The following is a 22205-nucleotide window of genomic DNA, read 5'->3' as shown; positions in this document are numbered from 1 at the left end:
TGTGTCCACACCATCTCCTCTTTCAGTAGCCCTCAATATGGAGTAGGTCTGGACACCAGCCAGGTGTCCCAGCGCCTGTGTGTACATCAGACTCACCCAGGCAGTGGCTAAACGCAGGAAGCCGGGGTTCTGTGTGCAAAACCAGGCTTCCCGCCCTCCTCCCAAATCTGGCACTGCAGGGAGCTCCAGGACAGCGTGGTCACACACCCCCGAGTTCAGGGAGCACTCACAGAGGCTGTTTCCTCCTGATGTACGTGGCCAACATGAGCAGCAGCAGCACGATGACTGCGAGGATCGCCACCGCTGCGAGGGCCGCAATGATGATGTTCTTTTGCAGGAAGTGCAGGAGTGGCCCGCACGGCAGGTTCCTGTTGCGAGCGTCTAAAGGAGAAGACAGGCGCAGAGTACACCGAGAGGGCGACCCACACCCAGGACCTGATCCGCAGGGACAACCTGGCAGCTCACCCAGAGCAGAAGTTAAAATACCAGCATGTCGGTAGCCAGGGCCAGAAATCCTGTCCGGGAAAGAACTGGCTTTGTTTAGGGAAAGATACTTGCACATGGTCTGGTGGTGAGATGAGGGGCTGAGGGTACTGGTTGGCGAACAAAAAAGCAGCCAGAAATGAAGAGGTGAGAACAGAGGTGAGTTCCAAGGAGGAGAGGAGGCAGGAGCACTGCAGGAGGTGAAGTAGCCCTACTGCAAAGGCTTTTAAGAGCACCTGAGATTAGGGCTGGGAGGGAGCTCAGTGGTAGAGCACTTGCCTAGCATGAGCCAGGGACTGGGTTCCATCCCCAGCACCATAAAAAATAAATAAATAAATAAATAAAAATTTTTTAAAAGTTTTTTTTTAATATGGAGGCAGGAGCCGGGCACAGTGGTACATGCCTGTAATCCCAGCAGCTCAGGAGGCTGAGGTAGGAGGATCACAGCTTCAAGGCCAGCCTCAGCAACTAAGTGAGGGCATAAGCAACTCAGCAAGATGCTATCTCTAAATAAAATACAAAAAAAAAAAAAAAGGGCTGGGGATATGACTCAGTGGTTAAGTGCCCCTGGGTTCAATCCCTGGTACCAAAAAAAAAAAGGAGGAAAATATTCAGTTTGAAGCTTTTCACAGGGCAGGGCTGAAACCTACTCTCTGCAGCCCTCTCCTCCCTGCGCTGCCAGCTTCTGGAAACTGCTCCATACACAACCTGCCTTGCAAGTACACAGTGGGGAGGTTTGTTCCTTAGTCAACTTGAGGCAGACACAATGCCAGAGACGGGAGGTGGTCCTGAGCTCCTGGGACCTTCTCGGGTCTAAGAGAAAGGCTGAGGGTGGATCTGGGCCACCACCAAGCCTCCGAGCGTGGGTTCAGGGGAACTCGGCCCTCTTAGCCAGATCTCCAGGGAAGGAGGTCCCTCTGACAGCAGGGACTTCTGGAGCGTCTGGCACTTATTTGTAATGTGGCCGAACAAGAAGGAAGAATCAGGGAAATGGGCCGTAGAGGTACCAGGACGAGAACCAGCTGGTGCAGTGTGGACAGATGCTGAGTGCCATGGTGGGGGGTGTGGGCAGGAGTGCGCTGGCCTCGGCTTTCCTGGGTTACATGGAGAAAACTGGGCACATCCAGAACCTTCACCTCTGCTCGGTCAGGAGGCAGCAGATGGGCCACTCTAAGGGCTCTCTGGGAATCGTTCAGCATTGGTTTATTTTTTCTGGTACCAGCGACTGAACTCAGGGGCACTCAATCACTGAGCTCCATCTCCAGCCCTATTTTGTGTTTTAGTTAGAGACAGGGTCTCACTGAGTTGCTTAGCACCTCGCTGTTGCTGAGGCTGGCTTTGAACTCACGATCCTCCTGCCTTAGCCTCCCGAGCTGCTGGGATTACAGGTATGTGCCACTGCGCCCAGCCAGCATTCAACTTCTAAGAGACAAAGGGACACTGGGCATAATTCTGATAGAGAACAGCTGTGTGCAGGGGCATGCTGGGCAAGTCTCTCCCCACTCTGAACAGGCCTGAGTTCAGGTGCTCCAGGAGGGAGGAAGGAGCCAGGTATTTTAGGGACAAGGCCAACCTGTGCCCCTCAATCCCTCCTGCATTTCAGATAGCCTCAGAGCTCAGCAGGGGCAGGGGCTCAGAAGACCATGTCCATGCTCTGAATAGAAACAAAACAAAAGTGACCTCTTTATAAAAGGGTGGCCAAATTCCTAGAGTTCATTTAATTCTTAGTTGTGTTAGTTTTTCTTTTTTTATTTTTCCTACAGAGCTGGGATGGAATCAGGCATCCCAGGAAAGCACTCTCTCTATCAGGGACCTACATCCCCAGCCCTAATTTCTAGTCTTAACTTGCAGGAGAATGAAAAATGAGCTGACATCTATTCAGGTAAACTAATAGAGTCTTCTGCACTCAGGAACCTATTTAGCTTAGGCTGTATGGATTATTACCTTGACTAACTGTTCCATGAAGACTCTCCTTATCTATAGTAGTCAGTTTCAGCTCAGTGACAGCTCTGTGGAACAGAGAGGATTGTTTATCCTTCTTCTTTCCTGCAATGAGATCTACAAAAGACAAAGGATGATAAGTTGCTGGATCTGTAATGTCCTTAGGGTGGCGCTCTTGGGAGGTGTTGGAACCTTTAAGAGGTGGGGCCTAGTGGGAGGTCTTTAGGTCACTGGGGACTGAGACCCCAGCCCCCTCCCGGCTCTCTCTCTTGCTTCCTAGACATGAGGTGAGCAGTTGGGTCCACCAGGCACTCCTGCCACAATGTGCTACCTTGCTACAGGCCCCAAATAATAGAGCCAATCGATCACAGGCTGGAATCTTCCAAACTGTGAGCCAAACTGAAACTTTTTCTTTACATTGATTAACTCAGGTATTTCATTATAGTGACAGAAAGCCAAAAACATTTGTGTTCACCTACAACCAACCATTGGCCAGTGACTCATTCTGTTTGGATGATGAAAATAGCTTCTTCTAAGAGTCCAAGTGAGGAGTTTGGATTTTGAAGAAGAGTCTAAATATACTACAGATCAGTGTTTTGGTTTAATTTTTTTAATCTAACAACCTCCCAGATCACTTGTCCTTGACCAAGGACGTGGTTCTCTGGGGATTGTGCATCCAAATCACTGGGAGGGCTTTACTTCAGAGTTTCCAACTCCGTGATTTTGTGGTGAGAACATGCATATCTCACATACCCAGAGAGGTGCCTCTGCTCATTGGGACCACACTGAGAGGCAGGACCTCATAAAGACCCTCCAGCCACTCCCTAAGCCTCTTGGAGTCTATCTCCATCTCCACTCACATCAAATAGAAATAAAAAGACCTGCCTCACAGATATCATGAGGTCTGTAAAAATAATTAAACCACAAAGTACTGTACAAAATGTTTTCCAAACTGCAAGGAGAAAATGGGAAAATGAACCACACTGAAACATTTATCAGTAGAGGGAGTGCAGAATGGTTGAGGAGTAAGAAGACGGGCTTAAAGTGAGAAATCCGTGCATCCTAGCTCTGCCACTGGCTGTCTCTGACTCATCTGTATGAGACCCAGGAAGGAGCCCCAGCGCATTCAGCTTGCAGGGTGGGGAGGCCAGGAGAGCTGGGCTTTGCCAGATGCAGGAATGGCCTGGAAAGAGGCTGAGAGGGCTTCTGAGAAGTTCCACAGAACAAACCAGAACCAAAGGGTGGGAGCTCTAGGGAAATCTGTGTGGACTCTTCAGCCTTTGAGAAGCACACCTACCAAAAAAGGAATGGAAGAAGCCAAGAAGCAATGACTCTGATCCCACAGAAGACTTCAGGCCAGCCTGGAGCCATGGCTCAGGTGGGAGACTCCGAGAGGCGGAGCGGCAGTTGTGGGTGAGTTTGGTAAATCTCCCTTAGCCTAGTTCTCCAAGGAATCAAGGATTTTCACTCTGTGACTAAGCATACTATGTGTGTGATAACAGTCTCATGAAGTTCTGATTAGTGCTGGGAAAAAGAGAGGAATTTGTTCCTTATTCAATTTGGCTTAGAAAAGAGAGGAAACTCCCAGTTTAATATGATTCATAATTACTTGGCTTTGAAAAGGCCAACTCGTCAAATCAGAGTCAAGCAAAGAGTCACAGACAGAACACCCTGGGTAACATGGCGTCAGGCCACAAAGAGATTGTGCTTGCGTTGCCCTTTCACAGAGCAATACAAAAAATAGACTTAGGTGGGGATGGGGGTGCACCCTGTAATCCCAGCTACTCAAGAGATTGAGGCAGGAGGATCATAAGTTCAAGGCCAGCCTGGATAACTAAGATTTTTTTTAAAATTTAAAGGATTGGGGATGTACCTCAGAGGGACAGCTTGCCTAACATGTGTAAGGCCCTGGGTTTAGTCTTCAGCAGAGAAAAAAAAAATACCAGAGATATGACTGGCTTTTATTTTCCCAAAATTCTATGCAGATAAAAACAAATCACTTTTAAATACCTTCAATTTTAACCCATTTATATTTACTCATTATTATTTATTTTTCAATTTTTTTAACATTTAATTTTTATTTATTTTTTAGGTGTAGATGGACACAGCACAATGCCTTTATTTTTATGTGATACTAAGGATCCAACCCAGGTCCTGCTCGTGCTAGGAGAGCACTCTACCATTGATCCACAATCCCAGCCCAAGTCATCAGTTATTATTTATTGACTAGGTTGCCTCTATAGCTGGAAGCTCCTGAAGGACAGTGCCTATGACCCTACAGGAAATACTAGGAACTGAGCCTTGAAGGAAAATGAATCTTCAAGAATCTCATAACTCATGAGAGACCCATAGCTAGAACCACCCAGACAATCCTGTCTTGTGGGCCAAGACTACAGTCATTTGAAGGCTGACCAACAGGAAGATATGCTTCCAATGGCTTGCTCATAGAGCATTTAGCACAGGCCTTCCTTCCTCACTAGTTGAAGGCAGGGGGCTTTGTTCCTCACAAAAGCCTCTCTCTTCAGACTGCTTGAGTGTCCTCCCAATATGGCAGTTGACTTCCACCAGAGTCTCCTCAGACTGTTTGAGTGTCCTCCCAACATGGCAGTTGACTTCCACCAGAGCGAGTCTCCTCAAACTGCTTGAATACCCTCCCAACATGGCAGCTGACTTCCACCAGAGCAAGAGATTCAAGAGATGCCAAGGCAGAAACCACAATGCATTTTATCACCTAATCTACAAAGTAGTACACCATCACTTCGGCCATGTTCTACTCCTAAGAAGTAAGGCACAAAATGTGGCTCACACTCATGGGCAGCTTCACCTTTGGAAGGGACAGGTAGCAAAGGATGGTGGACATACATTAAAACAACAATAGAAATGGGATTCTGAGGAACACAGTGAGTAAATAGTTATTTCTGTCCCTATGAACATAAAGATTTGAACCTGCTAGCTGGGCCATTCTGCAAAAACTGTGAATGTAAAGAAGTGACTCCCTTTCTGTGGGTTATACTCTGCAGGAAGCCTGGACATGGAATGTGACCTGTACACAATAAGGATGGTTTCAGAAATATTTGATTGAGCCAAATGAAATTGTAGATATTTCACTATTTTTGGCCCACAAAAAAATAATTTCAAATGATTCAACCTAACATTATAGTCCCAAAAGAAGTTTTCTGATGGAGACATTTCTTCAGCATATTTACAAGAGCTAAAATGTGGAAGCAGGCAAAGTGAACATCAAATGGATGAGCAATACATGGTGTGTATATATATATATATATTTCAGCCTTAAAAAAGAAAATGATTTTTTGTCATATGCTACAGTATTGATAGACATCAAGAACATTATGGTAAGTGAAATAAGTCAGTCATAAAAAGACAAATACTGTATGATTCCACTAATGAGGCATCAAAGTAGAGTGTTGGTTGCCAAAGGACGGGGGGGTGGGAGGGGGAATTATTTTTTAATTGATACAGAGTTTCAGTTTTATAAGATGAAAAAGATCATGGAGATTGATATTGGAGATGGTGGCAAAACATTATGAATGCATTTAATAACACTGGAATGTACACTTACATATGGCTAACATGATAAATTTTGTTCTAAGTATTTTAACCACAATAAGCAATTTTTTAAAATACAAATGGAGAAATACATCATATATATTGATAATTAAAGTTACAAATCATGTCTTATTCCATATAGCCACATAGATACCAGTAGCCTACTACTGTTTCCTGGTTGGTTAGAGGAAACCTACTACCCAGGACACCTCTGAGTGATGGCACAGATATGCTGAAGCAGGCAAAACCTGGACCTTGGCCCGTGGCCCACAACTCCTGATCAGTGACTGGAGTCACCAAACATCACTATGACCAAGTGGGATTTATTCCAGGAACGCAAAGTGGCTCAACCTTAGGAAATCCACTAACATCACGCACAATATTAATAGACTTAAGGGGAGAAAGTCATGATTAGTTTCACAGCTACTAGAAGAACTTTTGACAAAATTCAATATCCGTTCTTGGTTTTAAAAATGTTGAGCAAATAGAAATGTAAAGATACATTCTCGGTATGAATTTTTGTTTCTGTGTGGATGGATGGTTAGATGGCTGGATAGATATCTCGTTCTCATATTAGTCTCATAACCACTCTCCCATTCAAGAAACACTATAGGTATTTCTTTTAAGAGACAGACGGTACAGGATAAAACTATTATCTCCACTATTACTCAAGACTGTCCTGGACATACTAACAATGCAATTAAACATGATACAGAAATCAGAAGCATAAAAATTTGTAAAGAAGTAAAATTATTTCTACGTTCAGATGACATGATAGAATATCTAGAATTGACTATCAATCCCCAAATAGTATCCTAAGTCAACAGCTCCAAATGTCAGGGTCCGATATTTGGTCCCTATAGAACAGTCACGGGTGGAATATGTAAAAATCCGCACAGTTCTGGGCTTCACTTTCAGAGACTCTTGCTGGGTTCCAGGAATGAGGATTTTGAATAGCTCTTCCCATCCCCCACTCTCCACCCCTGTGGCTGGGTCACAGTGGGATATAAGAACCACCACACTGGTTCATACACCTGGTCCCAGGAAAGACCCCATATTTGCCAGCTCAGACGATGACACACTTGGCTTTTCTTTTCTCTTGTTGCCCTCAGATTTTTCAAAGGAGGAAATGCTTTGTGGGGCTCTAGCTGTTCATCTTGTCCTTGGAGCCCATCTGACTGTGCTATGATTAGAATAAAGTGAGCCTTGGGGCACTGGCTGGCAGGAGCATTTTCCCACATTCCTCAAGGACATGGTGGCACCTCAGGAATGTGCTCAGCCCCTCCCAAGACCCACCACACAGGAGAACAAAGGGGCCTTGCTGGAACATCTGGGAGGAGGAACCCAGTGCTGGGGGCAGCTCCTTCCCCCTCCTCCTGGGCACCCAATCTGCCAGAGACCAGACATTGGGGTCTGCTCTTCTCCACTGCACATTCAACACAGGGAGATTCTCACAGGGTGTTTTATTAATTAGGCTCTTTGTTGCCGTGTCCACAATACCTGACAAGAACAACTTAGAGGAGGAAAAGTTTATTTGGGCTCACAGTTTTAAAGGTGTAGCTATGGTCAGCGGATTTCATGAAGTGAGACAGATCATCATGGCAGAAAAACTGCTGTGATTCACAATGGCCTGGAAGCAGCGGGGGGGGGGGGGGGGGGGGGGGGGGGTCTCAGAGAATGCCCTCCAGCCACACCCCCTGCCTATAGTCCTCGCAAATTACTAATCCATCAATATGGACTAATCCACTGATTAGGTTACAGCTCTCATAATCTAAACATTTCACCTTTGAACACTCCTGAATTAACACAGAAGTTTGGGGAGGATACACCTCATATCCAAACCATAACAGGTACCCACTGTACCCTCAACCTGACCAGGGACGGCACACTCTTCCCACAGCCTCCAGACAAGTTCTCTCTATAGGAGAGTTTGACTCCAACTCTTCAAGCATGACCTAGCTAGATATTTGGTTCCAAGCTTTGGCAAGAGGAAAAAGGACTATGTCTCATTGCCCCCACTCCAATGTTATCCGTTTTTATTTACCGTTATCTGAGATTCGATTCACAGTGCCAGAAAAGTATTCTGGTTTGGGAGAATTCCAGATATCACGGGCTCCTTTGATGACACATTTGGAAAAAAGAGAGAAAAAACGATTTTCTTTAGTGCACATGTATGAGCATGTTGGGCCTGCGTTTTCCTTCACATTTTTTTAGGTTAAGATGCTAACATAGAATCCAACTTGAAGGCAGAATCATGTGTTGGAGAGGTACTATGGCAATGTGAAGACACATCACTTGTCTCCTGGTTGTGAAAAACCAGGCAGGGCATATGGAAAATTACTGTCAGGAAATAGAATGTCCACCTGTGTGCACAATAGCAAGAGGGCTAATTCCCATGCAAGCTGGAGTACTTTTATGGCAGTGGGCAGATTTCAGGTACACAATTCCATCCTGATTACCTATGCATATCTTTGTTTTAATGTTTATTTTTTTTTAGTTTTTAAGTGGACACAATTTTTATGGGGTGCTGAGGATCGAACCCAGTGCCTCACGCCTGCCAGGCAAGCTCGATACAACTTGAGCTACATCCCGAGCCCCACCTGTGCATATCTTAATTCTCAAACTAATACTTTTTATTTTCCAATAATATGAAGCTACTTTGGGTTAGAGTATGTTCTTTATTTTTGTGTCTTCTAGGGAAATGCCAAGGGTAAGTCGTTTCTGGACTTATCCTTCATTGAAGGAAATATTAATGAACAAACTGGCTCAAACCACTCCATGCACATTCAAGTATAAAGTGTGTCAAGTGGGAAATCATTTTACAACTCAGGGTTCATGTGACAGGAAATAGGAGACCACCTGCAAATCGGGTTCCTGTCTTCTGAGCAGTGTCGCAAGTGACAGAACTGGCTTGGCATTGCACATCAAGGATCACCCCAAATTTAGGGAAAATCTGCTGATGGAGAGCTGTGAGAGGATTCCAGACAGCTCTTCCCTCCACATCTCAATTGCTTTTCCCCACCAGCAGCTGCTTTCCACAATGCTAAATGACACCGCGATCCCCTAGGACACCGCACAGGCCTATGGAACAGGACACTCACAGGGCCCATGACATATACTTGCTTTCATTCAAGTGGCTCCTGGTGATTGCGGTCCCTCCTTCAACAAAACTGGCGTAGTGTGGGTCTTTGGAAAGCACCTGCAGTAGAATCTCATCTCAAGGGAAAGAGCAAAGGCAAGTTAGCTCATCCTTGCAGACCACGAGGCTCGGCCAGAGCATGTGCCTGACTAAAGCCTCCACAGGGAGGAGAAGACACCACACAGACTCTATGGACACGGGACACTGTGCGCTCACACGTCTTCCTTGGGGAAGGAAACTTCAGCCACCTCAGTCATTTCTGGAGAAATGCGACTGTCTAGATATGGGCAGTTGACATTGCCCCCTAGGGACAGATGGCCTAGAACTCGGCCCCAATCTCAGAGACTGTGTCCTCTTACTTTCTCCTGTTGTCATCTGACCCACCAAAAGACGTTCCCCAGGACGACCCATGATGACGGGGTGAAGGATGTAAGGGTAGAAATAAAGTAGAACATGTTTCAGAGGCTAGAAAGGAGCCAGGTGCAGGACAGAGGCCTACACCACCAGCGGCTGGGGAGGCTGAGGCATGAGGATCGCGATCCCTGGACTGATACGAAAAAAAAAGAAACACTAGAAAGGTCTTTGTTTGATAAAAGTGTCACAAATTTTTCAAGGTGACACTTTGGAGGAAGTACCAGGGAATGAACTCAGGGGCACTTGACCACTGAGCCACATCCACAGGCCTTTTTTGTATTTTATTTAGAGTCGGGTCTCACTGAGGTGCTGGGCGCCCCACTGTTTCTGAGTCTGGATTTGAACTTGTGATCCTCCTGCCTCAGCCTCCAGAGCCACTGGGATTTCGGATATGCACCACGGCCTTCAGGGTTACATTTTTTGAAATGTATGAAGGTCTCCCTCCCTTTGAAGCTTCTGCTTTCACCTGGGAAAATGCTGCTCTACCTCAGCCTCTAGGCCTTCCTTCTAATCACAGAGAGCATCCTCAGAGACCCATCCCTTGGTTTATGCTTTCTCAAGCCACTTCCAGGGGCTGCTGGCACTTGGTGGCAGAGGCCCACTGACTTGGTGGAGAGGAGCTTACAATAGACTCCCCAGGAAAATGGGGAGTCCTCCCCCCACCCTCTCTTAGCTCAGTATGTGACCTACAAGTCCCTGAAAAGACTGTTCAAAGGGAAGGTAGCAAGTCACGTGCGGCACAGCGCTGGCCAGGTCAGCAGGTCCTTGGCAGGTGATAGCATCCTCCTAAGCTGTTAGAGAACTTCCCCAGATTTTTGAAGTTTCTAGTAACTTCTCTTTTTTTTTTTTTTTTTTTTTTCTTTGCACTGCTGGGGAATCCAACAAGGACCTGGGCATGCCAGGCCAATGGCTTTACCACTGAGCTACAACCCCAACCCCAGCCTGATTTGCCTCACTTTTCTTGATGACTTTCAAAACTGGCAAAATGTAGGTAACAGAAAATATCCCTATAACTATGTTCAGATGTGCAATTCCATGGGGTGAGAACGTTCACAGTGTGTGCATGAGCAGTAGCAGTATCCATGTCAGAGCTCCATCGTCACCCCAACAGACACTCTCTATCCATTGCCATGGCTGAAATGTGTCCCCACAGTTTATGAGATAGCATCTCTTTTTAAAATCATTTATTTTGTTTATTTATTTTTATGTGGTGCTGAGGGTCGAACCCAGGACCTTGCACATGCTAGGCGAGCGCTCTACCGCTGAGCCACAACTCCAGCCCTGAGATGGCATCTTGATCCCCAATGTGGTATTGGGGGACGAAGCCCAATGGCAGGGTATGGTGACAGGACCTCATCCTCATGAATGGATCCACACTGTCACCTCAGGGGGAGCCTCTTTATGAAAAGACAAGAGTGCTTCCAGGATGGTGTCACCTGCCAATGACTTGCTCCCCTCCTCTCTCCCTCTGTCCCTTCCTCTCCTGCCCTTCAGCTGCTGCTACAGGACACTCAGCAAGAAGCCCCTCCAGGTGCCACACCCTCAACCTTGGACTTGCAGTGAGCCAAGCAACTCTGTTCACCATAAGTCACCAGTGTGTAGTCACCTGTTGTAGCAGCAGGAGGCTGACTGAGACACCCCTCACACACCAGTGCCACTCTCCCCTCCCCCAGCCCCATCCCTCTATTCTACTTCAGGCTCCTAGGAACCTGCCTGCTCTAGATATAAGTAGCACCTCATGACACTTGGGCCCCTCTGACTTGCTTATATCCTTAGCACGATGCCGTCAAGGTCCATCTATGCTGTAGCGTGCATCAGCGCATCACCCTTTTTGTGAGAAAATAACATTCCACATTTTGCTTCTGCCTTCATGTGTTGATGGGCACCTGGGTTGCTGCCACTCCTGCCTACTGTGAACAACGCTGCCCTGAGTGCTGGCGTAACGTGTCTGGGCTCCTGTTGTCAATTCCTGTGGTACTTCCTACAAGTGGGGCTGCTGGTCACCTGATGGTCCTCGGTTTAGTCTTCCAAGCAGCTGTCAAAATGTCCTCTCAGCCAGGGCTGCACTGTCCCTTCCCACCAGCCATGCTCAGCTTCCAACTGCCTTCATCCTCACCTACACTTGGGAAGCAGTGGCATTTTATATTTCCCTACGACCAGTGGCATTCAGCATTCTCTCTCTGAATCAGTTCGTGCATTGTCTTTGGATAGTGGCTGTTCATGTTCTTTGGGGAGTTGTTGTTTGTTCTGTTGTCCTGGTTGTTGTTGAGTTATAGGAGTCCACTAGATATTCTGACATTAGTCCCGTATCAGATAAGGGATTTGTAAATGTTTATTCTCATTCTGTGGGAGAAATGCCTTTCATGCAAAGAAGTTTTAAATTTTGATGACATCCAATGTATCTGTGTTCTCTTGTTGCCTGTGCTTTGGGTGTCAAATTTAAGACATCACTGTCTATCCAAGGTCATGATTTCCATCATTACCTCTGGAATATAATGGTTTTGACTCATAAACTTAGATGTCAGAAACACTTGGCCTTTTAATTTTGGCATGTAAGTTAAGAGTCCCTGGCCTGGGGTTGTAGCCCAGTGGTAGATTGCTTTCCTAGCATGAATGAGGCACTGGGTTTGATGCTCAACACTGCATATAAATATATATATATTAAGACTTTCATTCTTTTTGGGGGGTGAGGGGGTACTAGGGATTGAACTCAGGGCACTCAACTACTGAACCACATCCTCAGACCTATTTTGTATTTTATTTAGAGTCAGGGTCTCACTGAGTTGATTAGGACTTTGCCTTTACTGAACCTGTCTTTGAGCTCACGATCCTCCTGCCTCAGTCTCCCAAGCTGCCAGGATTATAGGCATGTGCCACTGCACTGGACAAAAATCCTTTATTCATTTTTTAAAAATATATTCCTGGTTGTAAATGTACACAATACCTTTCTTTTATCGGTATATTTTTATGTGGTGCTAAGGATTGAACCCAGTGCTTCACAAGTGAGGAAAGCTCCCCACCACTGAGCTACAACCCCAGACCAGTCCTTTATTATTAGAGGTCCTTTTTCATAGACATAAGTTCTGGCGTGACATTGGATTAAATGTGTCACCTCATTATGGTCAGGCTTCCATGCTTTTTACATTGAAATGAACTATAAATTTTATTCAGGATCCTCTATATGTGATATGTCAATTCCGCCTCCCCCACCACACACACTATTATTCCAGATCATCTCTGTGTATTGGGACAACTACACTACAATGTGTTTCAACATGGATCTCTTTCCATTGGCCTGCTTGGAGTGGGTTGAGTTTCTTGGATGTGTCTAGTTGAGCCTTTCATCATATAAGGAAGGCTGGGCCATTATTTCTTCAAACTCATTCTCCCTTCTTTCTCTGAGATTCCATACTGTGTACCCTGCTGTGCTTCATGGGGTCCCATGAGTCCCTCCTCTGCTGTTCCTTTTCGTCTCATTGTTTTCTTTCTGCTACTCAGAGTAGATAATTTCTGCGTCTTCTGAGTTTGCTGAGCCTTTCCTCTGCCTGCTTGTGACTTGTTTGTTTCAGAGACTGTTCTTTTCAGCACCAGAATTTCCCTATGGCTCCTTATCATAATTTCTATCTAATTTTGTTCACACATTGTTTTTCTAATTCCCTTAATGTCACTGACCATGGGTCCTTTAGATCAATAAACACAGTGAAGACAGGTGAAGTAACATCTTGGACTACTAGTTCCAATGTCCAGGCTTCCTCAGGGGTGGGTATTGTCAAGTCCCTTTGTCCTGTAAATGGGCCATGCTTCCTGTCTCTTTGTATGTATTGTGTTTTATGTTGAAGTTAAATATTCTGAGTACTGTTTTTGATGGCTTATGAAACATAATCCTCACATTTCTATAGGACTGCTGACTTCTGCTTGTTAAGGAATGGAAGCATCCATTTATGATAGTTTCAAACTGTTGTTACAGTGTTTAGATGGTTTATTGTGTGCGGTGCTGTTCCTGTTTTCTTATCTCTGAGGTCAACCAATGACCTGATAAAAGTTTACTTAAGCATCTAAACCACAAAAGCGGAAAAGCAAAACAGTGTTGTTCCTCTAAATCCCCTGCAGAGAGTGGTTTGGGGGCCTCTTCAGCCTGTGGAGTTTAACCAATGGCCAGGCTAGGTGCTGGCTCTTCTGTGACCTAAAGCAACCATCAGCAACCAAAACACACACCCTGAGCTTTGGAGGACAGTGTCCCTGTTGCCACGGGGCTCCAGGACTGTGTACTGCTGTCCTCACATCAGCCTGCCACAGGGCTGGGGATGGAGAATGGGAGCTGCTACATGAAATGCTGAGATTCACAAAACCTATCAGTCCCTTCCCCAAGGTCACCGGGTGCATGGCAAGTGTTTCACAAGTGTCCACTGAAGATAGTTCTTCCTAAGAGAGTTGTTGTTTTGGTGAAGGGACAAAATCCTGGAGTGTGCCACCCCACCATCTTCTACCTGAAACATAGGTAGTTGTTTTGTACTTTTCTTTCTTTCTTTCTTTTTTTCATAAAGTAACTAAGAGTCTTGGATCAAGGAGGCAGAGTGGAGCATCCCTGGAGGACTTTAAAAACTACTGATGCAAAGCTTTCCCCACCCAACACAGAATCTGACTGCTGAGGGCAGGGCAGAATCTCTCTATTTAAAAAGCCCCAGAGCATTTCCCTGCACCCATGTGGTGCTCCTGCTGCTGCCGCCTGGATCACTCTGTGAGGAATGGGGTTCTTTCCAAGAGTTTATCTTCCATATTTTGTTTAATTTCTCGAGACCTTGACACTTAGAGGAATTAATTATAGCCACAAGACACAGAGTTCGCCTTCCCCTCGAAGCACTAGGAACAGGTCACCTGGGAAACAACCAAGGACTTAAGCAGCCTAAAGGTTTCCCATGAGGAAGTCACTTACCAAATAATTTGGCCAAATGCTCCTCTTTCTTATTTAAACTTGATGTAAATTCAGGAGTTTTCAAGCTGCTTTTCTGGAGATCATCTATGGGAAAAGGAACCTTAGTTATGATTAAACCTCTCACTGAGTCTGCACGTCGTCTTTAAAGTCATACTCTTCTGCAAGGTACCCTGAGAGGAGCACCATGCGGTTGGCCATGATGCCTATCCTGAGCCTCTCAGAGCATGTGTGAAGCAGCTACAAAAATGTCATGTTCCACCATCAAACCAGTGACAAAGCCCCTGTTCACATGATGGATGGCAACTGTGCGACTTAGGCACTGACAGCATGAATTCAACAGGAAAACTAACCCAAAGGCCAGGATGGTACATACCAAGTGACATCGGGCGGGACTACTCTGACCCAGTCAATGACAAATGCACAGGACTCTGTCAAGGAGACACTGCATCATCAGGATTAGATACCCTTAATCCTCCCAGCACTTGATAACACTATGGGCATCATTTCCTTCAGCCCAGGGAGCATGATAAAACATGGTGCAGAGCAACACTCTCAGGAGAGTGGAGTGAAATATTCACTCTTTCTTCGTAAAGGGACTTATGAAGGGCAGCAACAAGATCATTAATTACAAAATTGCCTTACAGATGGCCTTATAATTGCAATATGGCACTTGGGTAGACATCTCCTCACAAGTAATTGCCCATTGCATTAATAGCATTAATTGCATTGAGCAGGAAATTCAATTTCCTGCTTAATGCAAAGGTTTTCTATATTATTTGTGGGATGTGGGGCTAATGTGCATGGGGTTGGCATAGGTGGCCAGCTGACTACTCTTAGCTTTGGCATTAGAGGATTAGTGCTATAGAAATCAACTCTGATGCTCTGGGCCAATATTTTACAAGACATGAGACAGGAGGGTGGGTGATGGTGAGGGATATGGGAAGGCTCTGCTTACCCAGGCCAGGAACTGGAGCCCTCATGGTCAGTACCATAAAGCGTGAATGTCAAGAAAGTTATTACACTACACACGGATTGTGTGACCAGGAACAGTGAACGCTACGTGCAAATGGGCTCCTGTCCTCTGAGCTCCATCCCAAGTAGAAGAACCTGCCTGACACCGCATAGGTGTCACCCTAAAATATAGGAACAGTCACGCTTTAGAACATTGGAGGCTCCCACAGCTGATGGAAAGCTGTGAAAGGATTCCAGACAGCTCTTCCCTCCACATTTCACCACTAGCAGTTGCTTTCCACAATGCTAAATGACACCGAGATCCCCTACGACACAGCACAGGTGTCATGCACCCTATGGAACAGGGCACTCACAGGGCCCATGACATATACTTGCTTTCATTCAAGTGGCTCCTGGTGATTGCGGTCCCTCCTTCAACAAAACTGGCGTAGTGTGGGTCTTTGGAAAGCACCTGCAGTAGAATCTCATCTCAAGGGAAAGAGCAAAGGCAAGTTAGCTCATCCTTGCAGACCACGAGGCTCGGCCAGAGCATGTGCCTGACTATGGCCTCCACAGAGGGGAGAAGACACCACACAGACTCTATGGACACAGGGCACTGTGCGCTCACACGTCTTCATTGGGGAAGGAAACTCCAGCCACCTCAGTCATTTCTGGAGAACTGTGACTGTCCAGATATGGGCAGTTGACATTGCCCCCTAGGTACAGATGGCCTAGAACTCTGCCCCAATCTCAGAGATTGTTTCCTCTTACTTTCTCCTATTGTCACCTGACCCAACAAAAGACTTTCCCCAGGACGACCCACAATGAGGGGTGAAGGACATGAGGGTAGAAATAAAACAGAACATATTTTAAAAGCCTAGGAAGGTCTTTGTTTTTAAAAAGCTTTCCTAATTTTTCAGGGTGACGTTTTTTGAAATGTATGAAGGTCTCCCTCCTTTTAAAGCGCCTGGCTTCTGCTTTCACCGGGAAAATGCTGCTCTACCTAGGCCTTCTCTAGGCCTTCCTTCTAACCACAGAGAGCATCCTCAAAACCCCATCCCTTGGTTTATGCTTTCTCAGGCCACTTCCAGGGGCTGCTGGCACTTGGTGGCAGAGGCCCACTGACTTGGTGGAGAGGAGCTTACAATAGACTCCCCAGGAAAATGAGGAGTCCTCCCACTACCCTCTCTTAGCTCAATGTGTGACCTACAAGTCCCTGAAAAAAATTCTCAGAGTGAAGGTAGCAAGTCATGTGCGGCACAGCGCTGGCCAGGTCAGCAGGTCCTTGGCGGGTGACAGCATCCTCCCAATCCCTGAGGCCAGTCTCCCCTGCAGAGGCACATGCTCCCTCCTGCACAGGAGGGACTGGATGCAGGACCCCAGGTACCCACAGAGAGAGGACAGTCTTCTGGTTCCTAGACAGCAACCCTGGAGCATGGTGAACAGGTGTGCAAGAGCCAGCTGTGAGTCCCCATGCCTTCAGTCCTGCTCCCCTGCAGCCAGGGAAGGACTCAGTGAGGTTCCTGGGGCCTCTGTACAGCACCCGGGAGGAAGAGCAAAGGAGTGGGACCCGGGGCTCGTGTCCTGGGGAAGCCTCGGCGCTCAGGCTCTGGGGAGCTCTGGTTCCCACAGCGGGCACCTGGGTCTCCACTCCTGACCCACACCACAGGCACAGAGAGGTGACTGCACTGCAGTTTGGACCCCTCCTTCTTGGGACAGCTGTGCTGCAGGTCTCTGTTAGAGAACTTCACCAGCTTTTTGAAGTTTCTAGTAACTTCTCTCTCTTTTTTTTTTTTTTTTTTTTTTTGCACTGCTGGGGAATCCAACAAGGACCTGGGCATGCCAGGCCAATGGCTTTACCACTGAGCTACAACCCCAACCCCAGCCTGATTTGCTTCACTTTTCTTGATGACTTTCAAAACTGGCAAAATGTAGGTAACAGAAAATATCCCTATAACTATGTTCACATGTGCAATTCCATGGGGTGAGAACGTTCACAGTGTGTGCATGAGCAGCAGCAGTATCTATGTCAGAGCTCCATCGTCACCCCAACAGACACTCTCTATCCATTGCTATGGCTGAAATGTGTCCCCACAGTTTATGAGAGAGCGTCTTTTTAAAAAATCATTTATTTTGTTTATTTATTTTTATGTGGTGCTGAGGGTCGAACCCAGGACCTTGCACATGCTAGGCGAGCGCTCTACCGCTGAGCCACAACTCCAGCCCTGAGATGGCATCTTGATCCCCAATGTGGTATTGGGGGACGAAGCCCAATGGCAGGGTATGGTGACAGGACCTCATCCTCATGAATGGATCCACACTGTCACCTCAGGGGGAGCCTCTTTATGAAAAGACAAGAGTGCTTCCAGGATGGTGTCACCTGCCAATGACTTGCTCCCCTCCTCTCTCCCTCTGTCCCTTCCTCTCCTGCCCTTCAGCTGCTGCTACAGGACACTCAGCAAGAAGCCCCTCCAGGTGCCACACCCTCAACCTTGGACTTGCAGTGAGCCAAGCAACTCTGTTCACCATAAGTCACCAGTGTGTAGTCACCTGTTGTAGCAGCAGGAGGCTGACTGAGACACCCCTCACACACCAGTGCCACTCTCCCCTCCCCCAGCCCCATCCCTCTATTCTACTTCAGGCTCCTAGGAACCTGCCTGCTCTAGATATAAGTAGCACCTCATGACACTTGGGCCCCTCTGACTTGCTTATATCCTTAGCACGATGCCGTCAAGGTCTATCTATGCTGTAGCGTGCATCAGCGCATCACCCTTTTTGTGAGAAAATAACATTCCACATTTTGCTTCTGCCTTCATGTGTTGATGGGCACCTGGGTTGCTGCCACTCCTGCCTACTGTGAACAACGCTGCCCTGAGTGCTGGCGTAACGTGTCTGGGCTCCTGTTGTCAATTCCTGTGGTACTTCCTACAAGTGGGGCTGCTGGTCACCTGATGGTCCTCGGTTTAGTCTTCCAAGCAGCTGTCAAAATGTCCTCTCAGCCAGGGCTGCACTGTCCCTTCCCACCAGCCATGCTCAGCTTCCAACTGCCTTCATCCTCACCTACACTTGGGAAGCAGTGGCATTTTATATTTCCCTACGACCAGTGGCATTCAGCATTCTCTCTCTGAATCAGTTCGTGCATTGTCTTTGGATAGTGGCTGTTCATGTTCTTTGGGGAGTTGTTGTTTGTTCTGTTGTCCTGGTTGTTGTTGAGTTATAGGAGTCCACTAGATATTCTGACATTAGTCCCGTATCAGATAAGGGATTTGTAAATGTTTATTCTCATTCTGTGGGAGAAATGCCTTTCATGCAAAGAAGTTTTAAATTTTGATGACATCCAATGTATCTGTGTTCTCTTGTTGCCTGTGCTTTGGGTGTCAAATTTAAGACATCACTGTCTATCCAAGGTCATGATTTCCATCATTACCCCTGGAATATAATGGTTTTGACTCATAAACTTAGATGTCAGAAACACTTGGCCTTTTAATTTTGGCATGTAAGTTAAGAGTCCCTGGCCTGGGGTTGTAGCTTAGTGGTAGACTGCTTTCCTAGTATGAATGAGGCACTGGGTTCAATGCTCAGCACTGCATATAAATAAAAAAAAAATTTTAAAGTCCTTTATGCTTTTGGAGGGTGGGTACTAGGGATTGAACTCAGGGCACTCAACCAATGAGCCACATCCTCAGACCTCTTTTGTATTTTATTTAGAGTCAGGGTCTCACTGAGTTGATTAGCACTTTGCCCTTACTGAAGCTGGCTTTGAACTCATGATCATCCTGCCTCAGTCTCCCAAGATGCTGGGATTATAGGTATGCACCACCATGCTGGGAAAAAGTCCTGTATTCATTTTTTAAAATATATTTTTTTAGTTGTAGATGTACACAATACCTTTCTTTTATCGGTATATTTTTATGTGGTACTAAGGATTGAACCCAGTGCTTCACATGTGAGGAAAGCTCCCCACCACTGAGCTACAACCCCAGACCAGTCCTTGATTCTTAAAGGTCCATTTTCATAGACATAAGTTCTGGCGTGACATTGGATTAAATGTGTCATCCTATTATGGTCAGGCTTCCATGCTTTTTGCATGGAAATGAGCTATGTATTTTATTCAGGATCCTCTAGATGTGATGTGTCAATTCCCCCCTCCCCCCCACACACACTATTTTCCAACTACACTACAATGTGTTTCAACATGGATCTCTTTCCCTTGGCCTGCTTGGAGTGGGTTGAACTTCTTGGATGTGTCTAGTTGAGCCTTTCATCATATTTGGGGAGCTTGGGGCCATTATTGCTTCAACGTGTTCTCCCTTCTTTCTCTGAGATTCCATACTGGGTACCCTGCTGTGCTTCGTGGGTCCCATAAGTCCCTCTTCTGATAGATAATTTCAGCATCTTCTCTCTGAGTTTGCTGAGCCTTTCTTCTGCCTGCTCACACCTGCTGCTGAACCCTGTCAAAATGTCCTCTCAGCAACGGCTGCACTGTATAATCCCACCAGCCAGGCTCAGCTTCCTACTGCCTTCATCCTCACCTACAGGTGACATGTTTGTTTGTTTTCAGCACCAGAATTTCCCTGTGGCTCCTGATTATAATTTCTATCTCAATGTTGATCTTTCATTTTGTTCACATATTATCTTTCTGATTCCCTTAATGTCACTGAGCATGGGTCCTTTAGTTCAATGAACACATGAAGATAGGTGAACTAACATCTTGGACTAATAGTTCCAATGTCCAGGCTTCCTCAGGGATGGGTTCTGTCAAGTCCCTTTGTCCTGTGAATGGGCCATGCTTCCTGTTCCTTTAATGTTCTGTATTTTATGTTTAAGCTGAACATTCTGAGTACTATATGTTTTGCTGAATTCTAAAATACAATCCTCACATTTCTATAGGACTGCTGACTTCTTCTTGTTAAGGAATGGAAGAATCCATTTGTGATAATTTCAAACTGTTGTTACAGTGTTTGGATTGTATATTGTGTGGGGTACTATTCCTGTTTTCTTATCTGTGAGGTCAACCAATGGTCTGAAAAAGGTTTACTTAAGCATCTATCCCCCAAAAGGGGAAAAAGGAAAACAGTATTGTTTCTCTAAATCCCCTGCACAGAGTGGTTTGGGGGCCTCTTCAGCCTGTGGATATTTAACCAATGGCCAGGCTAGGGCTGGCTCTTCTGTGACCTAAAGCAACCATCAGCGACCAAAACATACACCCTGAGCTTTGGAGGACACTGTCCCTGTTGCCCATGGGGCTCCAGGACTGTGTACTGCTGTCCTCACATCTGCCTGCCACAGGGCTGGGGATGGAGAATGGGAGCTGCTACATGAAATGCTGACATTCACAAAACCTATCAGTCCCTTCCCCAAGGTCACCGGGTGCATGGCAAGTGTTTCACAAGTGTCCACTGAAGATAGTTCTTCCTAAGAGAGTTGTTGTTTTGGTGAAGGAACGAAGTCCTGGAGTGTGCCACCCCACCATCTTCCACCTGAACCATAGGTGGTTGTTTTTGTATTTTTCTTTCTTTCTTTCTTTCTTTTCAAATAATAATTAAGAGTCTTGGATCAAGGAGGCAGAGTGGAGCATCCCTGGAGGACTTTAAAAACTACTGATGCAAAGCTCTCCCCACCCAACACAGAATCTGACTGCTGAGGGCAGGGCAGAATCTCTATTTAAAAACCCCCAGAGCATTTCCCTGCACCCACGTGGTGCTCCTGCTGCTGCCGCCTGGATCACTCTGTGAGGAATGGGGTTCTTTCCAAGAGTTTATCTTCCATATTTTGTTTAATTTCTCGAGACCTTGACGCTTAGAGGAATTAATTATAGCCACAAGACACAGAGTTTGCCTTCCCCTCAAAGCACTAGGAACAGGTCACCTGGGAAACAACCAAGGACTTAAGCAGCCTAAAGGTTTCCCATGAGGAGGTCACTTACCAAATAATTTGGCCAAATGCTCCTCTTTCTTATTTAAACTTGACGAAAACTCAGGAGTTTTCAAGCTGCTTTTCTGGAGATCATCTATGGGAAAAGAAACCTTAGCTATGATTAAACCTCTCACTGAGTCTGCACGTTGTCTTTAAAGTCATACTCTTCTGCAAGGTAACCTGAGAGGAGCACCATGCGGTTGGCCATGATGCCTATTCTGAGCCTCTCAGAGCATGCGTGAAGCAGCTACAAAAATGTCATGTTCCACCATCAAACCAGTGACAAAGCCCATGTTCACATGATGGATGGCAACTGTGCGACTTAGGCACTGACAGCATGAATTCAACAGGAAAACTAACCCAAAGGCCAGGATGGTACATACCAAGTGACATCAGGCGGGACTACTCTGACCCAGTCAATGACAAATGCACAGGACTCTGTCAAGGAGACACTGGATCATCAGGATTAGATACCCTTAATCCTCCCAGCACTTGATAACACTATGGGCATCATTTCCTTCAGCCCAGGGAGCATGATAAGACATGGTGCAGAGCAATACTCTCAGGACAGTGGAGTGAAATATTCACACTTTCTTCATCAAGGGACTTAGGAAGGGCAGCAACGAGATCATTAGTTTCAAAATTGGTTTTAGGGGTAGTCTTATAAATTCAATATGGCACATGGGTAAGGTGTCTCCTCAAAAGAATTGTCCATTTTCAATTTCCAGCTTAATGCAAAGGTTTCTCTGTCATCGAGGGATGTGGGGCTAATGTGCATGGGGTTGGCATAGGTGGCCAGCTGACTGCTCTTAGCTTTGGCATTAGAGGATTAGTGCTACAGAAGAAATCAGCTCTGCTGCT

The 22205-nt window shown here is 46.2% G+C and overlaps 1 protein-coding gene across 1 annotated transcript; it reads right to left on the bottom strand.

Annotated features, from left to right (window-relative positions):
- Positions 1-226: 226 nt before the first annotated feature.
- On the bottom strand, positions 227-9541 carry C14H2orf92 (chromosome 14 C2orf92 homolog). The gene is made up of 4 exons (XM_076832800.2): positions 9490-9541; positions 8036-8107; positions 2428-2541; positions 227-381 (listed from the first exon to the last, which is right to left on the bottom strand). Exons 1-4 carry the CDS (start codon positions 9539-9541, stop codon positions 227-229), a joined length of 393 nt encoding a protein of 130 aa, XP_076688915.2.
- Positions 9542-22205: the final 12664 nt, after the last annotated feature.

The sequence above is a fragment of the Callospermophilus lateralis genome, chromosome 14 (assembly GCF_048772815.1).
Source record: "Callospermophilus lateralis isolate mCalLat2 chromosome 14, mCalLat2.hap1, whole genome shotgun sequence".
Classification (NCBI taxonomy): Eukaryota; Metazoa; Chordata; class Mammalia; order Rodentia; family Sciuridae; genus Callospermophilus; species Callospermophilus lateralis.
This window is presented reverse-complemented; position numbering and strand designations above follow the sequence as displayed.